The sequence below is a fragment of the Notamacropus eugenii genome, chromosome 1, assembly GCF_028372415.1.
Source record: "Notamacropus eugenii isolate mMacEug1 chromosome 1, mMacEug1.pri_v2, whole genome shotgun sequence".
NCBI classification, from domain to species: domain Eukaryota; kingdom Metazoa; phylum Chordata; class Mammalia; order Diprotodontia; family Macropodidae; genus Notamacropus; species Notamacropus eugenii.
This window is the reverse complement of record NC_092872.1, coordinates 761,562,245-761,581,672: the sequence shown is the minus strand read 5'-3', so window position 1 is coordinate 761,581,672 and position 19,428 is coordinate 761,562,245. Positions and strand designations below refer to the sequence as shown.

General features: G+C 53.9%; 1 protein-coding gene across 8 annotated transcripts in view; it reads left to right on the top strand.

The window, feature by feature from the left end:
- ITSN2 (intersectin 2) overlaps positions 1-19,428 on the top strand; it is a 93,336-nt gene that overhangs the window by 61,778 nt on the left and 12,130 nt on the right. For 5 of the 8 annotated variants that reach the window (XR_011976950.1, XM_072653017.1, XM_072652857.1 and 2 more), the window contains 9 exons: positions 56-200; positions 1,092-1,297; positions 2,997-3,061; positions 3,863-4,029; positions 5,277-5,322; positions 5,410-5,531; positions 6,095-6,191; positions 6,713-6,904; positions 18,582-18,703. Coding sequence is in view for 7 of the 8 variants with exons in the window: in XM_072653017.1 (XP_072509118.1) it covers positions 56-200; positions 1,092-1,297; positions 2,997-3,061; positions 3,863-4,029; positions 5,277-5,322; positions 5,410-5,531; positions 6,095-6,191; positions 6,713-6,904; positions 18,582-18,703 (1,162 nt within the window). In the remaining variant the exon portion in view is untranslated. Of the gene's footprint in view, positions 1-55; positions 201-1,091; positions 1,298-2,996; positions 3,062-3,862; positions 4,030-5,276; positions 5,323-5,409; positions 5,532-6,094; positions 6,192-6,712; positions 6,905-8,300; positions 8,423-8,573; positions 8,771-9,082; positions 11,051-18,581; positions 18,704-19,428 lie in introns of those variants that run through there. The other 3 variants (XM_072653085.1, XM_072653251.1, XM_072653389.1) reach the window with 3 other exon arrangements.

The following is a 19,428-nucleotide window of genomic DNA, read 5'->3' as shown; positions in this document are numbered from 1 at the left end:
TTCAAGGGTCCAGCCACTGGGCTTACCTGTATGTCTGTGCCTCTCCTTCCCGCAGATCCCGGCCTTCAGGACAGCCCACAGCAGAGACCAATTACCAGAATGTACCCTTCTCTACCCTCACTGCAAATGCCAGCTGGCAGAAGAAATCTGCTTTCACTCGCACTGTGTCCCCTGGATCTGCATCTCCCATTCATGGACAGGTGTGTGGATCTTCCCTCTGCCTCTGGGCTTCTCCACCTCTTCTCCATGCCTGTCATAGAATGCAGCATTGACCAGTGCCTCGTTCAGGACACCCCAAGCTCTGCCGGGGATGGAGGGTGTGGGCGATACAAAGTTCAGCTTGAGAAAGACAGAAAGGGCTGCCCAGAAGCTCCACTGGGAACAGGAGGCATGTGGCCACTGGCTCACCAGGCCTTGTAGGGAAGGGGACTGGGAGTCTGGGGGGCTGGGCCTGGGTTCTGCTTGGTAGATTTGAAGCCCAATGTGCATTTCTTACACTTCAATCAGAAGTAGGACTTTCACTGAGATGCCTTTTGCATGGAGTGCTATGGTTGCCTCAGTTTCTTTCCCTGTAAAATGAGTTGGTTAGAGTAGATAGTCACTCTGACCCTCCCAGCTCCAATCTTCAGTGGTCTGTGCTCTGGACCTCAAAGGATACTTAATAGGCTGAATGATCTCTGGGGAATACACAAGGTCTCAGGAGATCACTGGCCTGGGGATCTCCCACGTGAGGAAGCCCTGCCTTCTTGAGCCGGTGGCACCTTCCCCCTGCAGCCTCAGCAAAGGGGCTTGCTCTCTAAGCAACTTGCTCAGGGTCACCCAGACAGTAGCCACCAGAGGCAACACTTGAGGTCAGCTCTCTCTCCTCCATGCCACGCTGCCTCTCTCAATTAATTGAACATGACAAGAATTCAGTGACACCCTAAACAGACTTGCTCCATGACCCCTCCTCCCCCCTCGGACAGCTGGGCTTATTGTGGTCACTGAATCACCCCAGCCAGCAGACCCCGCACGCCTCTGTACACCCACCTGGCAGGGCCCTGGAGGTCATCCCTGCACAGCCAGGTGACCCCTGGATTTGCCTTCCCCAGGGACAGACAGTGGAGAACTTAAAGGCGCAGGCACTCTGCTCTTGGACCGCCAAGAAGGAGAACCACTTGAATTTCTCTAAGCATGACATCATCACCGTTCTGGAGCAGCAGGAAAACTGGTGGTTTGGGTCGGTGCATGGAGGCAGGGGCTGGTTCCCCAAGTCCTATGTCAAGATCATCGCAGGGCCGGAAACCAGGAAGGAAGAGTGAGTATCCGCATCCAGTCCAAGAGCAGCTCGGCCTGCCCCCTCTGGGGATCCCCGCCTAGTCCTCTGAGGAAGGGCTGCCCTTTGTGGGAGAAGGGGTTAGAGGCTGCATTCCCCTGGGGTCCCCCCTGGACCTCGCCCAGGCCTGGTGCTGTAATGGAACATTTAGTAGTAGTGATAATCATGGCTAGTGTGATCTAGCACTTCAGGACTTGCCCATGTTTTCCACCAGCATCTTCTTCCATTCTCACAGCATCCTGGGAACTAAGGTGATCCCCATTTTCTAGATGTGCCAACTGAAACCGATGGAGGGGGTCACACAGCTAGTGAGTGTCTGAGGCTGGATTTGAACCCAGGAATTTCTGACTCCACCACTCTGCCTTCCCTTCTGTTACTCCCCTTCCTGAGCTGACATTAGACACAGGACACAGAGCAGTTTGTCCTGAGGAATGGGGGCAAGAGAGGATGGAGGATTGTGGAACAAGCAGCAGGGGATGCCGAGGAGAGGCTGGAGCTCATCCCCTGAGATCAGTGGAAGCCAGGCTCACTCGGGCCAGAGCCTGTGGCTGTTATTGGAGAATAGAGGGTCCCACCGAAGCAGAGCACAGGATGCAGGAAGGGGAGGCCTGAGAGATGGCACTGTGTGCAAGGGCCTGGCAGGATCCTCGTTGTACAGCTGAGGACCCTGGGCGCACTCAGGGCTCCGTGACCTTTGGACACATCTGTGCCCAGGATGCCTCAGTTGAGGCTCAGTGGTCACACACCTTGGTTTAAAGGAGTCACAGACTTGTGCCTCTGGCATTCAGCACAGTGCCTGGCACCCAGGAGTTGCTCAGTCAGTGTTGACTGACATTTACGCAGTACTGATGGGGGACCCTGTAAAGTGCTGGGGTTGGGAAGCAGCAGCAGGAATCAGAGGGGCCGCTGGGAAGCCCACCAGCTAAGCCCTGGAGCCCATGGGCACAGCCTTGTAGCGGGGCCAACAGAGAGTACTGACAGACAGACACACCCCATGAGAACAAAGGGATGAGTGAGCGAACAGATAAAAGAAAGAATGACTGAAGGAGGGAATGAACAAATGAGTGATGGATGAGTGGAGAAACAGGTGAATTACCAAAGGGATAAGTGAATGAAGCAGATGAACAGACGACTGAGTGACGGAGTGAGTGAAAGACTGAAAGGTGAGCAAATGACCAGATGGACAACCAGACAAGGGAACAGAGCCCGGGGCAGGAAGTGCTTGCTCCCTCATGAAATGAGGTGACAATCCCAGAGGGAGGTGGAAGGGCGGAGGGACAAGGCTATAATGAGTGACACACCCTGGGACCCTGGGGGAGGCCTTGTCACCACCAAAGTGACAGAAGGTTTCTGCATGCCAAGTACTGGGTTTGAGCTCACTAGACCCATTGGACGTCTGAGGAGACTGAGGCAGGCAGCGAGACACGGCCCCCATTGAGTTGTGGCCTGGCCTGGTGTGACATTGGGCTTCCCTGCCCTGCTCTTGGGAGGGCTCATGGAAGCTAGAGGGCCTGGGGGGAGTGGACAGAATTCCTCAGGGGAGGACCACCTTGGCCCCTCCTCTGCTGGGGGCCTGGCTGGAGAAGGAGCTAGGAGGCTGGGAGCCTGGGAGCCTGGGAGCCTGCCACCTGCCACCTGCCCAGAAGCACTCCCCCATACCCTGTCTCGTTTTTACCTGTAGACCTGAAGCTGTCTATGCCACCATCAACCGGAAGCCAAGTAGCACAAGTGCAGTGCTGGGAGAAGGTAAAGGTTTGGCTCTGGAGCTGCATGCCCCAGGAGCTGCACTGGACATCAGTCCCTTAGTGGGGGTAAGGGGGTGGGGCTCACCATTTTCAATCAACTGTCACCTCCCTGGGATTTATGAAATACCTGTTGTGCACCAATTTGTGGTGTGCACACGCACGTACACATAGAGGTAGATACAAAGTAGTTATTGCATAGAGTGGTTTGGGGAGCAGGGAGCAGACCAGGAAAGGATGAGGTTGAGGCACCAAAGGTGGGACAGTATAGGGCAAAAGCACTGAGGTGGGAGATGAACTGAGAGAAGGTCAGTTGGTCTGGAGTGTCTGGGGAGGCCTGAAAACCAGTTTTGGAACTAGAGGAACTTGTGTTTTGTCCCAGGGCAGGATTAGGGTCATGGACCCCTTTGGCACCATTCACTAGATGTCTAAATGTGGGGCGGTGGGATGACCTGACGCCTGATCCTGCCTCAGTTTCCTCATTTGTAAAATGGGATCATAGTAGCACCACCTCCCAGGGTTGAGATGGTGTTTGAACAAGATGGTGCCTAACATGGTGCCTAACACTGAGTAGGTGCAAGATAACCACTGTTATTAAGGTTGTGACTCCCTAGCCAGCAGCGCCTGGTGCAGGGTCAGAGGGAGTCACTGGTCACGCTCATTTGGGGGGAGCGGACTGAGCCACGTGGTGGGACAGCAGGGCCTCCCTGCAGGCGCTGGCCTTGCTCCTAGGAGCACCTGCATGACCTGCCAGTCAGACCTGTCCTTCAGTAGCCAAGTCGCCACCTCCTTTCCTTCCCGGCAGAATACGTAGCCCTCTACTCTTACTCGAGCTCGGAGCCTGGTGACCTGACCTTCACTGAGGGGGAGGAGATACTGGTCACCCGGAAGGACGGGGAGTGGTGGACAGGGACCATTGACAACCGAGCCGGCATCTTCCCATCCAATTATGTCCGAGCGAAGGAGGCCGAGGTAGAGACTCGCAGCGGGCTGTGCCTTGAGGGAAGGGGGTAGCTGAGCACAGAGGCAGAGTGCAGTGTAGTTTGGCCGGGCCTCTGGGCAGTGCCAATTGTCCACTGTCTGGGCCTTAAGGGCCATCGTTAAGGCACCCACACTGTATCACAGTTAGCTATTATTAGCTATTATCAGCAATCAGACGTTGATTAAGCACCTCCTGTGTGCAGAAATCCCGAGTTGTACGTGAGGACATAGTAGGAGAGTCCCAGGCTGCCCCGGCAAGGTCCAGGTCATCTGGTCCAGAGGGAGAGAGCCAGGGGAGGGGGGTTCCACTGGTCCCTCATTAGCCATCTTTACAGCCCCAAGAAGGGAAGACAAGAAGGGGTGACCCACCTGGCCAGCATCCAGCAGGTGCATGTGCCAGTGAGAAGGTCTGAGGAGAGGCCTCCACCTTTGTTAGCTGCAGTCCTGAAGTGGGCTGGGCACTTCAGAGCAGTAGTCATCTCTTGTGTGTCCTTGGCGCTGCACGTTCTTGTGAGGTTAGGCATCTGTGAAACACCTACTGTGTGCTTTGTCAGGTAGCATCAGCCGAAGGGGACTTGTTTCGTCTTTTGTGCAGTGGTGAAACGCAGAAAGAAAGGCTGACAGCTGAGCCACCCCCTCTCCAAAATCCTGATGTGGCAAATAGAGGACTAGATGGCGCGCTTGTGGCCCAAGACCAGGGAGCTTGTTGGGACCTGGGGAGTGCCCTAGGACATTATAGGGACAGTGAGGGGGTCTCATACCCAAGAGCCAGCTGGCTGTCATCCACAGCATTGTGGGCTAAGCTTAACACCTTCCCTGTTGCGCAGGAGACCAGGGGAAAGCAAACTATAGAGAGAGTTGTTGTAGGCCTGGTGCTGCCTTAAATGTAAAACATTTCATACCATTCTTGGGGAGAAGATGGGACAGCCCCAGAAGTAATATGGAGTTTCCTGAGCCCAGGAGGGAGACGAGGGTGGGGACCATGACAATGCATAGGAGGCTTCAGCCAGAGGGCAATGGGAGGCTGTGGCAGTGCCTGGGAGGTCATTGTCTGTATCCTCAGTGCTCTCTGCTGGGGGTGGGCCCCCAGGGGCCTCAGGAAGGGAGGAGGGAAGCTGGGAGTCCAGCTCGGAGGGGCTTAGCAGAAGTCATGTTATTGGAGGCCACACACCCCTGGGGTCGATGACATGCCTGTGCTTTATTAGAGGCCAGTCAAAGCTCTCACCTTTCCTTTCCAGGCTCTGGGAAGTGCCAGCCGAGCTGGGGCCCTGAACAAAAAGCCAGGTAGGTGGAGAGCGAGCAGGGGGACACGGAGAGGCGGCAGCGCCAAGCCTGGCCCTGGGAACATCCTCCTTCCCTTTGTCTCTGCAGAGATTGCCCAGGTCACTTCTGCCTACGTAGCTTCTGGGGCAGAGCAGCTCAGCCTCTCACCTGGGCAGCTGATCCTGATTCTGAAGAAAAACCCCAGTGGTTGGTGGCAAGGGGAGCTGCAGGTAATCGTCCCCTACTTTTCCTCCTCCCAGCTAGAGGGCTTGCTCCACAAGCCCTGTCTGCCTCACTGGCACTGGGGGGAGAGCCAAGGACGGCTCAAGCTGTTGGCTCTGGGCCTGCTTCAGGCCAACCCCTGCCGAACCCTGCTTCGGGCCTCACCGGCCCATGCTTTTGAACACTTTGGTCCTTCCCTGCCCTACAGGGGCAGACAGGAGAACCTTGAGAATCAGCTGAGCTCTTCAACTTTGAGTTCTGCTTTATTTAGAAAACCAGCTTTGTTGGTTGTCTAGCGCACCGTGAAAAATAAACATTTCCTACTAATGGGCAAGACCAGGGGCTGGGAGGTGGGGGAGGGACATCTGGCAGGCAGGGCTGGACCCCTTGGCCCCCAGACTCTGCCAGGAAGGGGAGCGGAAGCTGTCCCCTGTTTACCTGGTTCTGTTGGGAGAAGGGTCCCCAGCTTGTGTCCTGGGGCATGCCCAGGAGCAGGCGATGGGCCTAGAGGGCGAGTCCTCAAAAGCCAAGGCTCAGGCTTCAGACCCTCTGACCTTGAGCTCTTTTGCAGGCCAGAGGAAAAAAACGCCAGAAGGGATGGTTCCCAGCCAGTCATGTGAAGCTCTTGGGCCCGGGGAATGACAGAGGGACCCCCGCCTGTCCACCAGGTACTGTCTGCCTGCATCCCGGGTTCAGACCTCAAGAGGGTGTGCTGTCTGTCACAGTCATAGGGTCAGGGGAGGAGAGCTGTAGGGTGGGGGCAGACTGGACTCATGGGCCACTACTGCTGCCCTGGAGGCTGGCCCCTGTGGTGGGAGAGATGCAAAGGGCTTCTCCATACCTGCCCAGCTCAAAGTAGGCCTACAGAAACATTTTCTGTCTTCCTTTTCCTGGTGTGAGGACATGGACATACTGTTATCCAAGACATTGATCACAGCCAGCAGCCCTCTGGTGCAGTGGGTAGAGTACTGGACTCAGCCCAAGGAAAACCTTGGGTCAAGTCAATCCATAAGCGTTTATGAAGCACCTGCTGTATGCCAGGTCCCAGAGTCAGAGCCTGCTTCCAGGAAGCTCCCAGTGTGATGGGGAGCCAGCCAGCAAACAGCTGCAGATAGACCAGATGTGGGCGGGCAGGGAGGCAGCTGGGAGAGGCGCTTCCACCACCTGACTCTCGGCTCTCTTCCTGCAGCGTGCCAGGTCATAGCGATGTATGACTATGTCGCCAACAATGAGGACGAGCTGAACTTCTCCAAGGGACAGCTGATCACCGTCCTGAACAAAGATGATGCTGACTGGTGGCACGGAGAGATTGGTGGGACGACCGGCCTCTTTCCTGCCAACTATGTAAAGATGACCACAGACTCGGACCCGAGCACACAGTGTGAGTAGTGTCCGTCCGCCACAGGGGCTGGGGCGGGGGGAGGGGGAGGCTCTTCCAGGCCTCATTCGGCTCCTTACTTGACAATGTGTGTCTGTCATGTGCCTGGATGTAGACTTGGCCTGTGTATGATACCCCAGGGACCCTTTGGCTACTTCCTGTCCCACCTCCCAGAGAACATGAGGATCAGGCAGTGCCCAGGCTCCACCCAGGCCTTTCCTTACTTCCCTGGGTGTCCTCACAAGGCCACTTTGGGGCTCTGGCTTGTCCTTAGGGTGTCTGGGTAGAACCTGGAATGAATAAGTGAAAGCTCAGGCCCCAGGCAGTGACGAAGTGTGCCTCCCTCCCTGAGACTTGTAGTGAACATCTCCTGCTGTGTCCCTGATGAGAGAGAGGAAGAGACAGAGACAGGGGAAAGGAGAGAAGGAGTTGGGGAAGAGAGAAAGAGATGGGGAGAGGGAAAGAGAGAAGGGGAAGGAGGGAGAGAAAGAAAAAGGAGAGGATGGAGAGGAGACAGGAAGGAAAGGAGGGAAGGAGAGAGAGAGAAATGGGAGCGGGGGAGGAGGAGGAGGAGGCAACCGTGGACAGTGGATGAATCAGTGTCCAGAAGCCCACCTACCTTATGCCACTCTGGTTACCATGCTGTGACTATGGCGTCCCATCCCAAATGGGCTCGTTTCTACCCACATGAGCAGTGGTCTTGGACATTCAGCTCCTTGATTTCTCTGAATTTAATTTTCGTCCTGTTGGTCCTACCTCCATGAAGCCGTGACCATGTGGTTCACTTTTCATGACCGTGGGAGAGGGAGGCCTGGCAGGCTCGGTTGTAGAGCAGAACTCTGACCTTTATCAGGCAGTCTTAAATCATGTTTTTAGAGGCATAAAATTAAAGTAGGTAGGATTACCAAGGAGATGGCATCCTTGGTGGGCATGGCTGTCCCCAAGGTTCCCCTTTGCTCAGAAGCCTGTAGTTTAGCCCTCAGGCTCCTCTCTCCTGGGTCCTTGGCAGGAGACTCTGCCCCCTCCCCCCACCTGTTGCATTGCTCTGGTCATGCCCCTCAAAGGGAGGAGGCAGCCAGGTCAGCCTGAGAATGAAGGTGGGACAGGGTATGTGCTGACCCTGTGGCCCTTACCCTGCCATGTCCTAAGTGTAGGGAAGGAGAGCCATGCCCTTCCTGTTACATCTGTGGCTGGTCCCCAGTGAGTGTGCATTTGGGGTCACTTCTGGGGCCTGGCGCCTTCTACAGCACAGTTGGGAGACCTCATCCTTGGCTTTTTCATGACTAGAATTCTCAGTTCTCGGCAGCATGCAAAGAACTTACTGTAAGAGAAGGGCGTGTGTGATCGCTGAACCAGACAGGCAGTCAGTGAGCATTTACTGAGCACCTACTGTGTGCAGGTCCTGAGGATACAGAGAAAGAGGAAGAGGGTCCCTGCCCCTCTGATGGGGAGACACCATCTAAGCATGGATGCACGGACAGAATCAGTCGTGAGGAGTCTCGATGTGGGGCGCTGTGGAAGGTGGGAGGAGTCCAGTGTCCAGGCAGGGCCCCAGGACTGGGGGGGTGGGGCTCCGGCTGCCTTGTGCACCGCTTCCTCACGGGTGTCGCATCTCTGCCCAGCGCTGCCCAAGTCTGTCGCACTCACTTATCCCTCATTTGTTTTCTTTTAGGATGCACTCTTGTCTTCCAGCGTGAAAGTTCCTCAGAGACCCACTATCCTCCCAGTCTGGCTCTAGTGTGGAGGCCACGCAGGTGCCCCGCCACTCGGCTCCTCCCCCGAGAGGCCTTCACAGGAGGCACACGTTAGCCACCGGGGCTGAGGGTTCCAACTTAAATCTTGCTGTTCTGGGTAAAGCTTTGAAGGATAGTGGGTCTTTGTGTGGCTTTCACCGCTGCTGCTGCTGCTGCTGCCTTCCTGTCTGTCCCAGGAGGTCACTGACTGCTAGCCCCTTGAGTCTCCCCACCCCCTGATGCACAAAGACCCACTATCTGCCCCCTTCCTGCTTGCTCTCCTATGGGCTGTGATGGCTGTGCTTTTCTTCCAGTGTTAGTGACCGACGAATGTGCTAATAACCAGGGTCTCCCTTTGCAGTATCTGTGGTGGGCCGGGAGGGGCACAGGAGCTTGGTTGGGGGGCAGGGTGCTGGCCCTGAGCCCATCTCCTTCCTTCTCACAACAGCTAATGCTGCCCACGCGCCTGTCTGTGGGAAGGCACCAGGGCTCTCTGTGGTGGACTTCTGTCTTCACAGAGTGGAGAGGTGACCCGTCCGAGCCGGTGGCTGTGTGTCCAAAGGCTAGTTTTCACCCCTCATAGTTGTCCTGAGAACGTGGCCCACAATGGCAGGGCATTTGTGCTCAACCTTGTTAACCTTGGGTGGCCTCCAAGGTCCTTCCAGTTCTTCTGAAATTAGGGGTGTGGCATCCAAGCAGCCTCCCACTGACCTTGGACATGTTCTAGCATGGGCCATCACAAATGGCAGCCAGCTTCTAGGGTTGGCCTTCTTTTACACACACAGTGATCGGCTCAGATTTGATCGACGTCTTGTGTTGAATTCCCTTTCTCAGGCCAGCTCGGGGACTGGCAGGTGGGGAGGGGGTACACGAGGTGGGCGCTGTGTGAGCGCACTGCTGAATGCATCTTAGCTCAGGTTTCATGGTTTGCACTGCTTGGGAGGGGACGTGGCTGTTTTCTCACAAAGGGAAGGTGTCCCAGAGTTGGCTGGCTGTCCTGCTGGTTCGGCGTCCTTAGTTCAAAGTACAATGGACTCTCTGACCATCAAAGTGCTAAACTGTATTGGGAAGCCCTAATCAATGATGTTTATGCAATGTTATCGTGTTTACAAACGACTGTGCAATCAACTCTGTACCAACGTCAAGGTCTTGTCAGGAAATGTCCGTGGAGCCCCAGAAGTGAATCTTCTCCAAAGAAAAGTCCTCCCTGGCATCCCGACCTAGCGCCTCAGTCTTGTGCAATAGTCATTGGATCGTGCTTCCACACTGTGGACAGGACTTGAGCCGATCCTGCTGGGCAGCCCAAGTCATAGGCATGCTCTCCTGGACAGTGGTCTAACCTGGTGCCCGCTGAGCCCAGCCAGGGAGAGCTCTCATGGAAGATGAGCACCCTCGGCTCCTTTAGCATCTTTCTCGACATACCTGGCACCTGGGGGAAGTGGCCATGGCCATATGGCCAGGGATAGTTGTGGGAGGAGACCTACCCAGCATCCCCAGAGGCTGCCAGGAGGTAGGGTCCTAAGGCACCCTTTCTTTCCTCCTTTCCGAACTCATCCGAATCAGCTCTCAGACAGTGACTCGGCTTCTGGGGTTCTTGGGCATCAGGGCTGTTTTGGGGGCAGAGACCAGTTGAAAACCAAGCCTTGAGGTTTGGGTCACTGCTAATTAACCTCAAGATTGGACAGGACTCTTGTCTCCAAATCTTCTTGTCTTCTTGGCCATAGAATTGGCCCTCTGTAATGTTTGCTACTAAATCATTTCAGGGTGTCTTTTAATAGCCAGAATCTTGTGGCTTCACCAGAATGAATGATCTGTGAAGGAGAGAAAGCCCCTAGCCATCCTCCTAGTTGGAATGCCCAGGACAGTCAGGGGAGACCCATTCTTCTGAGCAAGACCTCCAGGCCTCCCAGATGCTGCCCCAAGCGGCCTCAGGAATGCAATTGGCAGCAGGGACAGGCGGCTGGGGGCGACTTGCACCCTCTCTCTGGGGGCTTTACTTGGACAATGATGGTCAGCGCAGGTGGGATGGCCTTGACACGCTGCTGGTTTCAGTTTGTTTGAAGTGAGTGTGTGGGAGCCTGGGAGGAGCAGTACTGGGTGGTCAAAGCTCTATTTGCCAAGTTATTGAAAAGTGGTTTTCGCCAAGTTTTAAATACTTGTAAATAGCAATCTTTAACAGAAAATCCAGATGCTCTGCCCCATTGTGGGGAGCCTTAAGGAATGCTGCTCTCGCTGCTTTTATGTCATACATTACTGGATTGTCGCCAAGCACTGTTGGGCGCCATCAGGCTGGCGTCTTGTTCGGGGTATTGCACAGATGCTGGGCATGCTTGGGCATGAGGCCATTTGTTTTCTTTGGATTTTTCCTAACTGTCAAATAACTATGCAAGTGTGTTTATTAAAGGGACGCAAACCAGCTGATTTGTGCGTGTGTTTCTTTGGCAAGCATCCTTGGTTCAGGATTAAGCCCTACAGAAAATCGCAGCCCATTGGGCTCTCTAGCCTCTCTTCACCATAGGTGCACAATAGCAAATCTTTGTTGTCTGTTGCCAGATTTGTTTGAAGTGATGAGGTTGGGTATCACGTCACCCCCCAACCCTAACCTGTGCCTTCAGGAAGAGGAGGAGGAGAAAGGTCCTTCGCCTGAGAACACAGCCCAGGGTGGGAAAGCTCTGTGTCCATGCATGGGGCCCAGGATGGGCAGAGGGAGGCACTTGGAAGGACCATCCCCAGCTCCTTCGAAGATGATGCCCAAACCATGTTATGGGAACCTTGGCATTCTTGAGAAATTTTAGGGCCGGTGACAGTGCAGAAGTGTCAGACTGCTAATGGCCAGCAGCACAAAGGTGGGGGTCCTCTCCTCAATTTTGCTTCTCTACTTTCTCTTCTCATGGGAACCCCTTGGGGCAACGCTCCTGGCTTGGCTCTGACAGGTTATGTCAAGGGCTTGAGCATCATGAGGCTGGTCTGAAGCCGGTGGTTCTGCTCTCCCTCTGAGAGCCCCTCCCCATTGAGTGATCAGTGGAAGCTGCCTCTTAGCTTCCAGACCCCATGGATAGTATAGTATAGGTGCAGTGGCTTCTGGGCAGCTCCTCATTCATACTTGATCCTCAGGACCTCTGCCCTGAACTCTGCCTTGGCCTTCTCCTTGCTCTCCCTGTCTCGATAGGTCTGACCAGCTTAGGAGGTCTTCAGATATGAAACACCAACTGCTGTAGGATGCAGAAGGGCCTTCCCAAGCTCTCTTGAGTCTGGTTTCAGTGTCCCTCACCCACTCTGCTGGCTTGCTTTCACCTACAACAATAGTCTACCCCCACTCTTGCCTAATCTGCCCCCCAGCCTGGAATGCACTAGCACATGTTGATGTTGACCTTCTCTTTAAGGCTCTACCCTCATTCCCCCTTCTGCCCAAGACCCTTCCTGATGTCCCCGGGGAGTGCTTGCCCCTCATTCCAATAGCTTTGTCTTTTCTCATTATTGGTTGTCTGTGACCATGTTTCTCCTTTCTGCCTTTTATCCCCAGTGCCTAGCACTGCGCCAGGAACTGAGCAGTCCCTTCCTGATGTGGTCAGAAAACCCAGGTGGCTCAGGGGATCTTCACCTTTTCTGTGTCCTCAATCGTGTTTTTAAATACTCAAAATAAAATGCATAGGATTACAAAGGAAACCACTTATGCTAAAATAGTTCTCAGAATGTTTTGTAGAGATGAGCTCTCAGACCTGCAAAGGTCTTGATCTAGATGAGAGGATAGTTAGCCTGTCATGGCTTAGAAGAGAGACCTAAAGTAGCAGGCGCTAGGCCTCACCAGTCCAGCTCCCAAACTGGACTTCAGCTTTTCACCCACATCTCCTCTTGAGCCTCAGTTTCTTCTCTAGGACACATTTCTAAGCAGTTGCTCTTCTCTCCACCCTTTATCCAGGAGGTCCTCCATGGATCTGCTGACTGCAGAGTCCTGAAGGACACCTCCAGACACAGCACGATCCTGCCCTTCCCCTGCCCCTGCTTTAGAAGTACTTCTGCACTGGCCGTGGAAACCCCCCATAGGCTGGTCCCAGGCCTCTGAATGGATCCTTCATATACAGTGTGACCATGCGCTTTCTCTGAGATGTGAGGTCCAGTGGCTTAGGGAGCTGGCAAGCAGGAGCCTGAAAGGGGCCCCTCTCATTTTAGTTTCTGTGGCATTGCTTAGAGAAGGGTAGTCTCAGTAATTCCTATGAGCATCTCATATCAACTAGTGTAGAAGGTAAGGTAAAGGGGATAGATGCAGCAGGAGTCCTCAGACATCAGTGAGTCTCTGCAGAGACCATAAGAAGGCCAGACTCTTGGGCCCCAGGCCACAATGACCACTGGCTGACTGTCTAGTGCAGGGGAGGAAAACGAGGGAGATTGGTGGAGAACTGGAGCAGGCCAACAGCGGGGCAGCAGGCATCCTCTGGGATTGATGGAGTTAGGGGAATGATGCAGTGAGGACTTGAGCAGCCCATAAGAGGGGCAGCAGACAATCTCCTGAGGGGAGTGATGCAGCCAGCTCTGCTCTTGCAGAAAATCTCTTGGATACCTTAGAGATGTCACTTAGACTTGGTGGAATGAGACTGGCCAAAGGACGCTGGTGCTGTCCATTGATGTCTCGGAGGAAGGGCAGGTGAGCTGATCAGGAGCCGGCAGCAGCTGCAGACCTTAGCTGGAGTGTGCTTTCTCTGGCTCGCCGCTGTCTTTGTCACTCTCTCATTCCCTGTCTCTCTCTGTGCCTCTGTTTCTGTCTCTCTGTCTTCCTCTCTCACTCTGTCTCTGTCCTTTAAAAGGTGGAACTAATGAAGACCAACTCCTGTGTTTGTCATTAGCCCAGAGCTTGGCCAGCACAAGAGAGATGAGGACTGGCAGCTTTGTGTTTTTTCTTTAGTCATGCCTAATTGTTCTGTCTACCTGCCCCAGCCCCCTGCTACCCCTGTGATCCTGGGCAAGTCCCTTCAACCTCCACAGGCCTCAGTGTTCTCACCATGAGAAGGAGGCAGTAAGAGAACTCCTGTTCGGATCAAGGTTATGCTGCTTCTGAGTGGGACCCAACTGGTGGGCCAAGGTCATGTCATAGCTGACCTTTAGCAATGTGGCATTATGCACACACCTGTGTACACATTGGCTCATATCCTTCTAAGCAGGATTTTTTTTTTTTGGTGAGGCATTTGGGGTTAAGTGACTTGCCCAGGGTCACACTGCTAGTAAGTGTCAAGTGTCTGAGGCCAGATTTGAACTCAGGTTCTCTTGACTCCAGGGCTGGTGCTTAAGCCACGATACCACCACTACAGCCCCACTGTAAGCAGGATTCTAATTCGAGGCTTGTGGAGCAGACAGGCTCCTTCTGAGTACCAGCACCTCTGGCCCTACCCCTGTCTTGTCCAAAGTTATTCAAAGTCAAAGTTTAAATGAGGCTGAGAAGACAGTGGGGCGGGGGAGAGGAAAGAATGCGGAGGGAGTGAGAGGGGGAGAGAACGATGACAAATAGAAGGAGAGGCAGAGGGTGGGAGGGAGACGGAGAGTGAGTCTGCTTCTCAGTGAGGAAGGCCTGTGAAATTCAAGTTTGTTCTGAGCCATCCTGGCTGTGTGGGCCTGGCCTTCAGGACCCCTGGATGTAGTCAGTCAGCTTTGAGAGAAGGCGTTCCCTCCTTGGAGTTCCCCCCACATCCCCATGAAATCGCCTGTCTAGCCTGGCTGGGGCTCTTGGGACGGAGTCTGTAACTTGTTGGGTGTCAGGATGGAGGTAGTGCAATGACGTGGGTCACCTTAGAGAAAGGCCAAAGCCAAGCCGATGGAAGCGAGTGAGATCCTTCCTGAAGTCACTGTGGGGCCCTGGTCATCCTCAAGTCTGAGCCCAGGAGAGGGGCTTGTCACCCTGTGTCCTCTGCCTTAACTGGACCCCACCTGGAATAGGACGTCCCTCTGGGGATGCTACACTTTGAGAGGATCAGACAGCGACTGGAATGGGGAAGGATCTGAAGGTACCATGGTAGCAGTGTTGGGAGTGTGGAGGGTATTTAGATTAAGGGGGGAAGATTTGGTTGGGGAACAGGCCAAAATCCTGGGGAAGGGCTGCATAGACAAGGCCGGTTCTGAATGGAGATCTGGACTAAGGAGGGATCAGACTGGAAGGGAGGGCATCACCATGGGGAGCCTGTCATGAAAAGCCAGGGAGGGACCAGGCCAAACCCAGAGATGAGTTGAGAGGCACAGGCCTCAGAGAACACTGTGCATGGGACCGACTAAAAAGAGATCTTCATGGTCCTTGCCGAGCTGTCTCAGTCCCATGGTGGGTATGGGACCCAGGTTGCCAGAGGTTGAAAAATGAATGGGGAGTAAGAAAGCAGAGCGAGTGATGGAGAGAGCATGGGAGAGTGGGGGTCTGGCTATGAAAGGAAAGAGACATAGAGAATGATTCTGTGAAGGTTTGGGGAGAAGAGGAGGACACAGGCTTACTGATACATTGTGAGTGGAGCTGTGTGCTAGTACCCACCTCCAGGAAAATGGCTGGGAGTGATGCCAGCCAAGGGCCTAAGGTGCCCTCATGTTCTGGCATGGACACTGAAACTCCAGAAGATGGCCCTTTGGGTGGGTGATCACTGAAAACAGGGAGCTGAGTATTTGCTTCTCCCCTGGTCCATGATGAGGGCCTGGTGAGATTTACATGGCCTGATGCCGAGTGAACTGCTCCACGCACTGATGACAGTGGTTTGAGTGGAAAGAACCACCACCATCAGACATCCAGCATGGGTATCAGAACTGTCAGCACCCCCAGCCCAGAGGGAGGCAAGGAGCATGTGGGCAAACCTGGAGCAGCTTCCCAGATTGTTCTGGGTTTGGGTTTTTTGGGGGGTTTTTGATGTGGTAACCAACATGGTGGAATTTTTGTTTGCTTTTCCTTAAAAAATAATTCTTGTCATGAGGGATGGCTTTTTGGGAGGCAATGGAAGAGGAAAACGGGGCCCTAAATGTGAGCGATCTGTTAGAAGGCAGCAGGAGACAGCAGTGGAGACCCAGAGTTAGTGTGAGGAGAGGGGATGCTCCAAGGGACAGGCCCTAGTCAAGAGGGGTCATCCAAGCCTGTCATTCCTCTTCAGCCTTCCCTCTGCCCCTGCTTCTCCCCTTCCTCATCTCCCATCACTCAGGTCCCCTTTTTCTCTACCTTCCTTTACCCATGTTTCCCATGAAGAGGATCTTGCCAAGAGATCCCCCCCTCCCCTCCTCCAGCAGGCTGCCCCCACACTTGTCTGTCTGTCTCTCTCTTTCTTTCTCTTTCTCTCCCTCTCTTTCTCTCTCTTTCTCTCTCTCTTTCTCTCCCTCTCTTTCTCTCTCTCTCTTTCTCTCTCTTTCTCTCTCTCTTTCTCTTTCTCTCCCTCTCTTTCTCTCTCTCTTTCTCTTTTTCTCTCTTTTTCTCTCTCTCTTTCTTTCTCTCTCTTTCTCTATCTCTTTCTCTTTCTTTCTCTCCTTCCCTCTCTCTCTTTCTCTCTTTTTCTCTCTCCCTTTCTCTGTCTCTCTTTCTTTCTCTTTCTCTCCCTCTCTTTCTCTCTCTCTTTCTCTTTTTCTCTCTCTCTTTCTCTTTCTCTCCCTCTCTTTCTCTTTTTCTCTCTCTTTTTCTCTCTCCCTTTCTCTTTCTCTCTCTCTCTTTCTCTCTCTCTTTCTCTTTCTCTTTCTTTCTCTCCTTCCCTCTCTCTCTTTCTCTTTTTCTCTCTCCCTTTCTCTTTCTCTCTCTCTCTCCCTCTCTCTCTCTTTCTCTCTCTCCCTTTCTCTTTTTCTCTCTCTCCCTTTCTCTTTTTCTCTCTCTCTCCCCCTCTCTCCCTCCCTCTCCCTCTCTCTCTCTCCTTCCTCCTTTTCTCCACCTCTTTCTCTGTCTAGCTCTCTCTTTCTCTCTCTCTTTCTCTTTCTCTCTTTCTCTCTCTCTCCCCATCTCCCTCTCCCCCTCCCTCTCCCTCTTTCTCTCCTTCCTCCCTTTCTCTGCCTCTTTCTCAGTCTGTCTAGCTCTCTGTTTCCTTTTCTTAGCTAAGCTACTACAATCAATGCCTCCACTTCCTTTCTTCTAAACTTTCTTCAATCTGACTTCCAGTCTCATTACTCAGAGAAAACATCAAAATCACAAGCGGTTCCTTGATCGTCCAGTCCAATGGCCTTTTCTTGGTCCTCATCCTGCTTGATGTCTCCAGCCTCCAACACCTTGGATCTTCTGGATTCTCTTTCCTCCCTCCCAGTGCTCCAGTCTGGCCGATGGGCCACTCCTCAGTCTCCTTGCTGGTGATTCTTTCAGACCTTGCCTTCACTGTCCTCTCCTGGTCCCTCTTGTCTTCTCCCTCTACCCTACTTCACTTGGGGATCCTGTTAGCTCCCAGAGATGTAATTCCCATCCTATGCTGTGAATGTCAGATCTACCCATCCTGCCCCAGTCTCTCAGTCAAGCTCCAAGCTCTCTTTGTCAGCTGCCTTTTAGACATCTCAAACTGGACATCCAGTAGACATCAGAAACTCACCATGTCCAAAACAGAACTTGTGATCTTTCCCCCAAACCCTTGCCCTGCTTACCTTCCCTGTTACTGTAGACCGCAACACCATCCTTGCCCCAGTCCCTCAGGCTCCCAACCTATGCATTAGACTGGACTCCTCACTCTCACCTCCCATCCCAATGTGGTGCCAAGCCTGTCAATTCCCCCCATCTCTCCCATACACCTCCTTCTCTTCTCTGGCCCTGCCCCCTCCTTGTTGCAGACCCTCATCCCCTCATGTCTGGACTTTGGTAGTAGCCACTGGGGGATCTGCCTGCCCCAGTGTCTCCCCACTCCCATTCATCTTCCACTCAGCCAATGAAGTGATCTTCCTAAAGCCCAGGTCTGTCTTGTCAGACACCCCCTGCCCCCTACTCAGTAAATTCCCTGTGGCCTTCAGGGTCAAACAGAGCACTCTGGCCTTCAAAGCTCTTTATAATCTGCCCTGTCCTACCTTACATCTCCACTCCATATGCTCTTGGACCCCATGACCCAAGCCTCCTGGCTGTCCCATGAACAAGACCCTCTTTCTCTTGCTTTGGTCATTTTCTCTGGCCTTTCCTCAGGCCTGGAACACTCTCCCTCCTCTTCTCCAACTACTGACCTCCCTGGCTGTGTTTAAGACTCCCAGCTAAAATGCCATCTCCCCCAGGATGCCTTCTTTGCTCCTTTCCCCGTGCAAGGGTGTTCACGTGTTGTCTTCCCTCTCAGACAGTGCGCTTCTGGAGAGCAGGGGCTCTTTACCTTTCTTTGTATCTGGGGCACTTGGCACACAGTAGGTGCTTAATAAAATACTTTTTGAGTGGGTGCAGCGGTAGGGTCTCTGCAGAGTCATTTGAGGAGAGAGAATACATCAGCACCTGTGATGGGTCAGGGAAGTTTTCCCAAGGGATCGCCTGATCTCAGCCGGGAAGGAAGGCTAGGCTTGGGGAAGATGGGGGTTCCAGGTGTGGGGAAAAGCCTGCTGAAATGCCTGGAGTTCTGTGCACAGCTGTCCTGCAGGCTGGCCTGGTCAGACGGGAAGTGATGTGTGGAGCAAGGTGGGGATGTAGGTGGACAGAAGTTCCCATGGGAGGCACAGCCATTTTGACTTTGTCCTGGAGGCTGCGGAGCCATTGCTGAGTTCTGACCAGGGGATGCATGTAGTCCACTGAACCCTCGCCTTCAGAAGGTTATCTTGTCAGCCTTGCAGAAGATAATACCAGCGCTAGTTGGGTAGATAGGTTAGGGTGGGGCAGGGGTTGTGTTGCCTCAGTGAGGAGAGATCAGAATGAGGCAGTGGCAGAGTTGAGTGGACAGGGAGGGCTGCTGGGGACCTGGGGGGATTGGAACCTCCCTCTGCCCCATGACCTTGCACTGCAGGGGGACTGGGCTGACTGGAGCGCATACTGCTGCTGGACCTGACTGTGTGTGCCCTTTGCGCAGGGTGCGCTGATCTCCAAAGCCTGGACACCATGGCCCCAATGGAAAGGAAGAGGCAGGGCTACATCCATGAGCTGATCCGCACAGAGGAGAGGTACATGGATGATCTACAGTTGGTCACTGAGGTGAGGCCCGAAGGGGAAGGAGGCATGGTCAGCTGGTGGGGTGGGGCGGATAGCCCTCAGGGAGCTCACCTACATCCAAGCTTGGCCCCACTGCCCAAACATGAGTCCCAGAAAACTTACCAGGCAGCTCTCTTTCATCCTCCCTAGGTGGGGATCCTATTCTGAGACTCCCAACCCAGGGGGGCAGTCAGAAGGCTGCATCCCACCAAGAAGGTGGGGGGAGGGACAAAAAAGGGAGAATAAGGAGAGGGTGAGTGCTGCCTTGGGGGCCCCCAGCCCACAGGCACAACCTTGGTTCAGCTGGAGGCAGAGAAGGGGAGGCAAGAGAAGGAAACATGGAACCCAATCATTGTTAGATCCAAAGAAGCCCCCAGAGGACGTGGGTTCAAATTTCCCCTCCCCTGGTGCTGACTGCTCATTAACCCCTTGGCCTCAGTGGTAAAATGAGGAGCTTGTTCAAACCCAGATTCAGATGCTCACTTGCCATGTGACCTGGGCAAGTCTCTTCTTCTCAGTCTGCCTCAGTGTTCTAAAATGTAAACAGAGATAAGGGTAGCCCCTCCCTCGTAGAGTGCTTTTGTGGATCCCAGACTCTGAGCTGGAGACATCATGGGTCACAGGTGTACCCTCTCCCACCCCAATCTCTGGTCCGTCTGCCAGGGCCCTCCCACCCTCCAAGAAAAACCCACGGGCTCCCCATCACCTCCAGGTCTCCCTCCAACCTC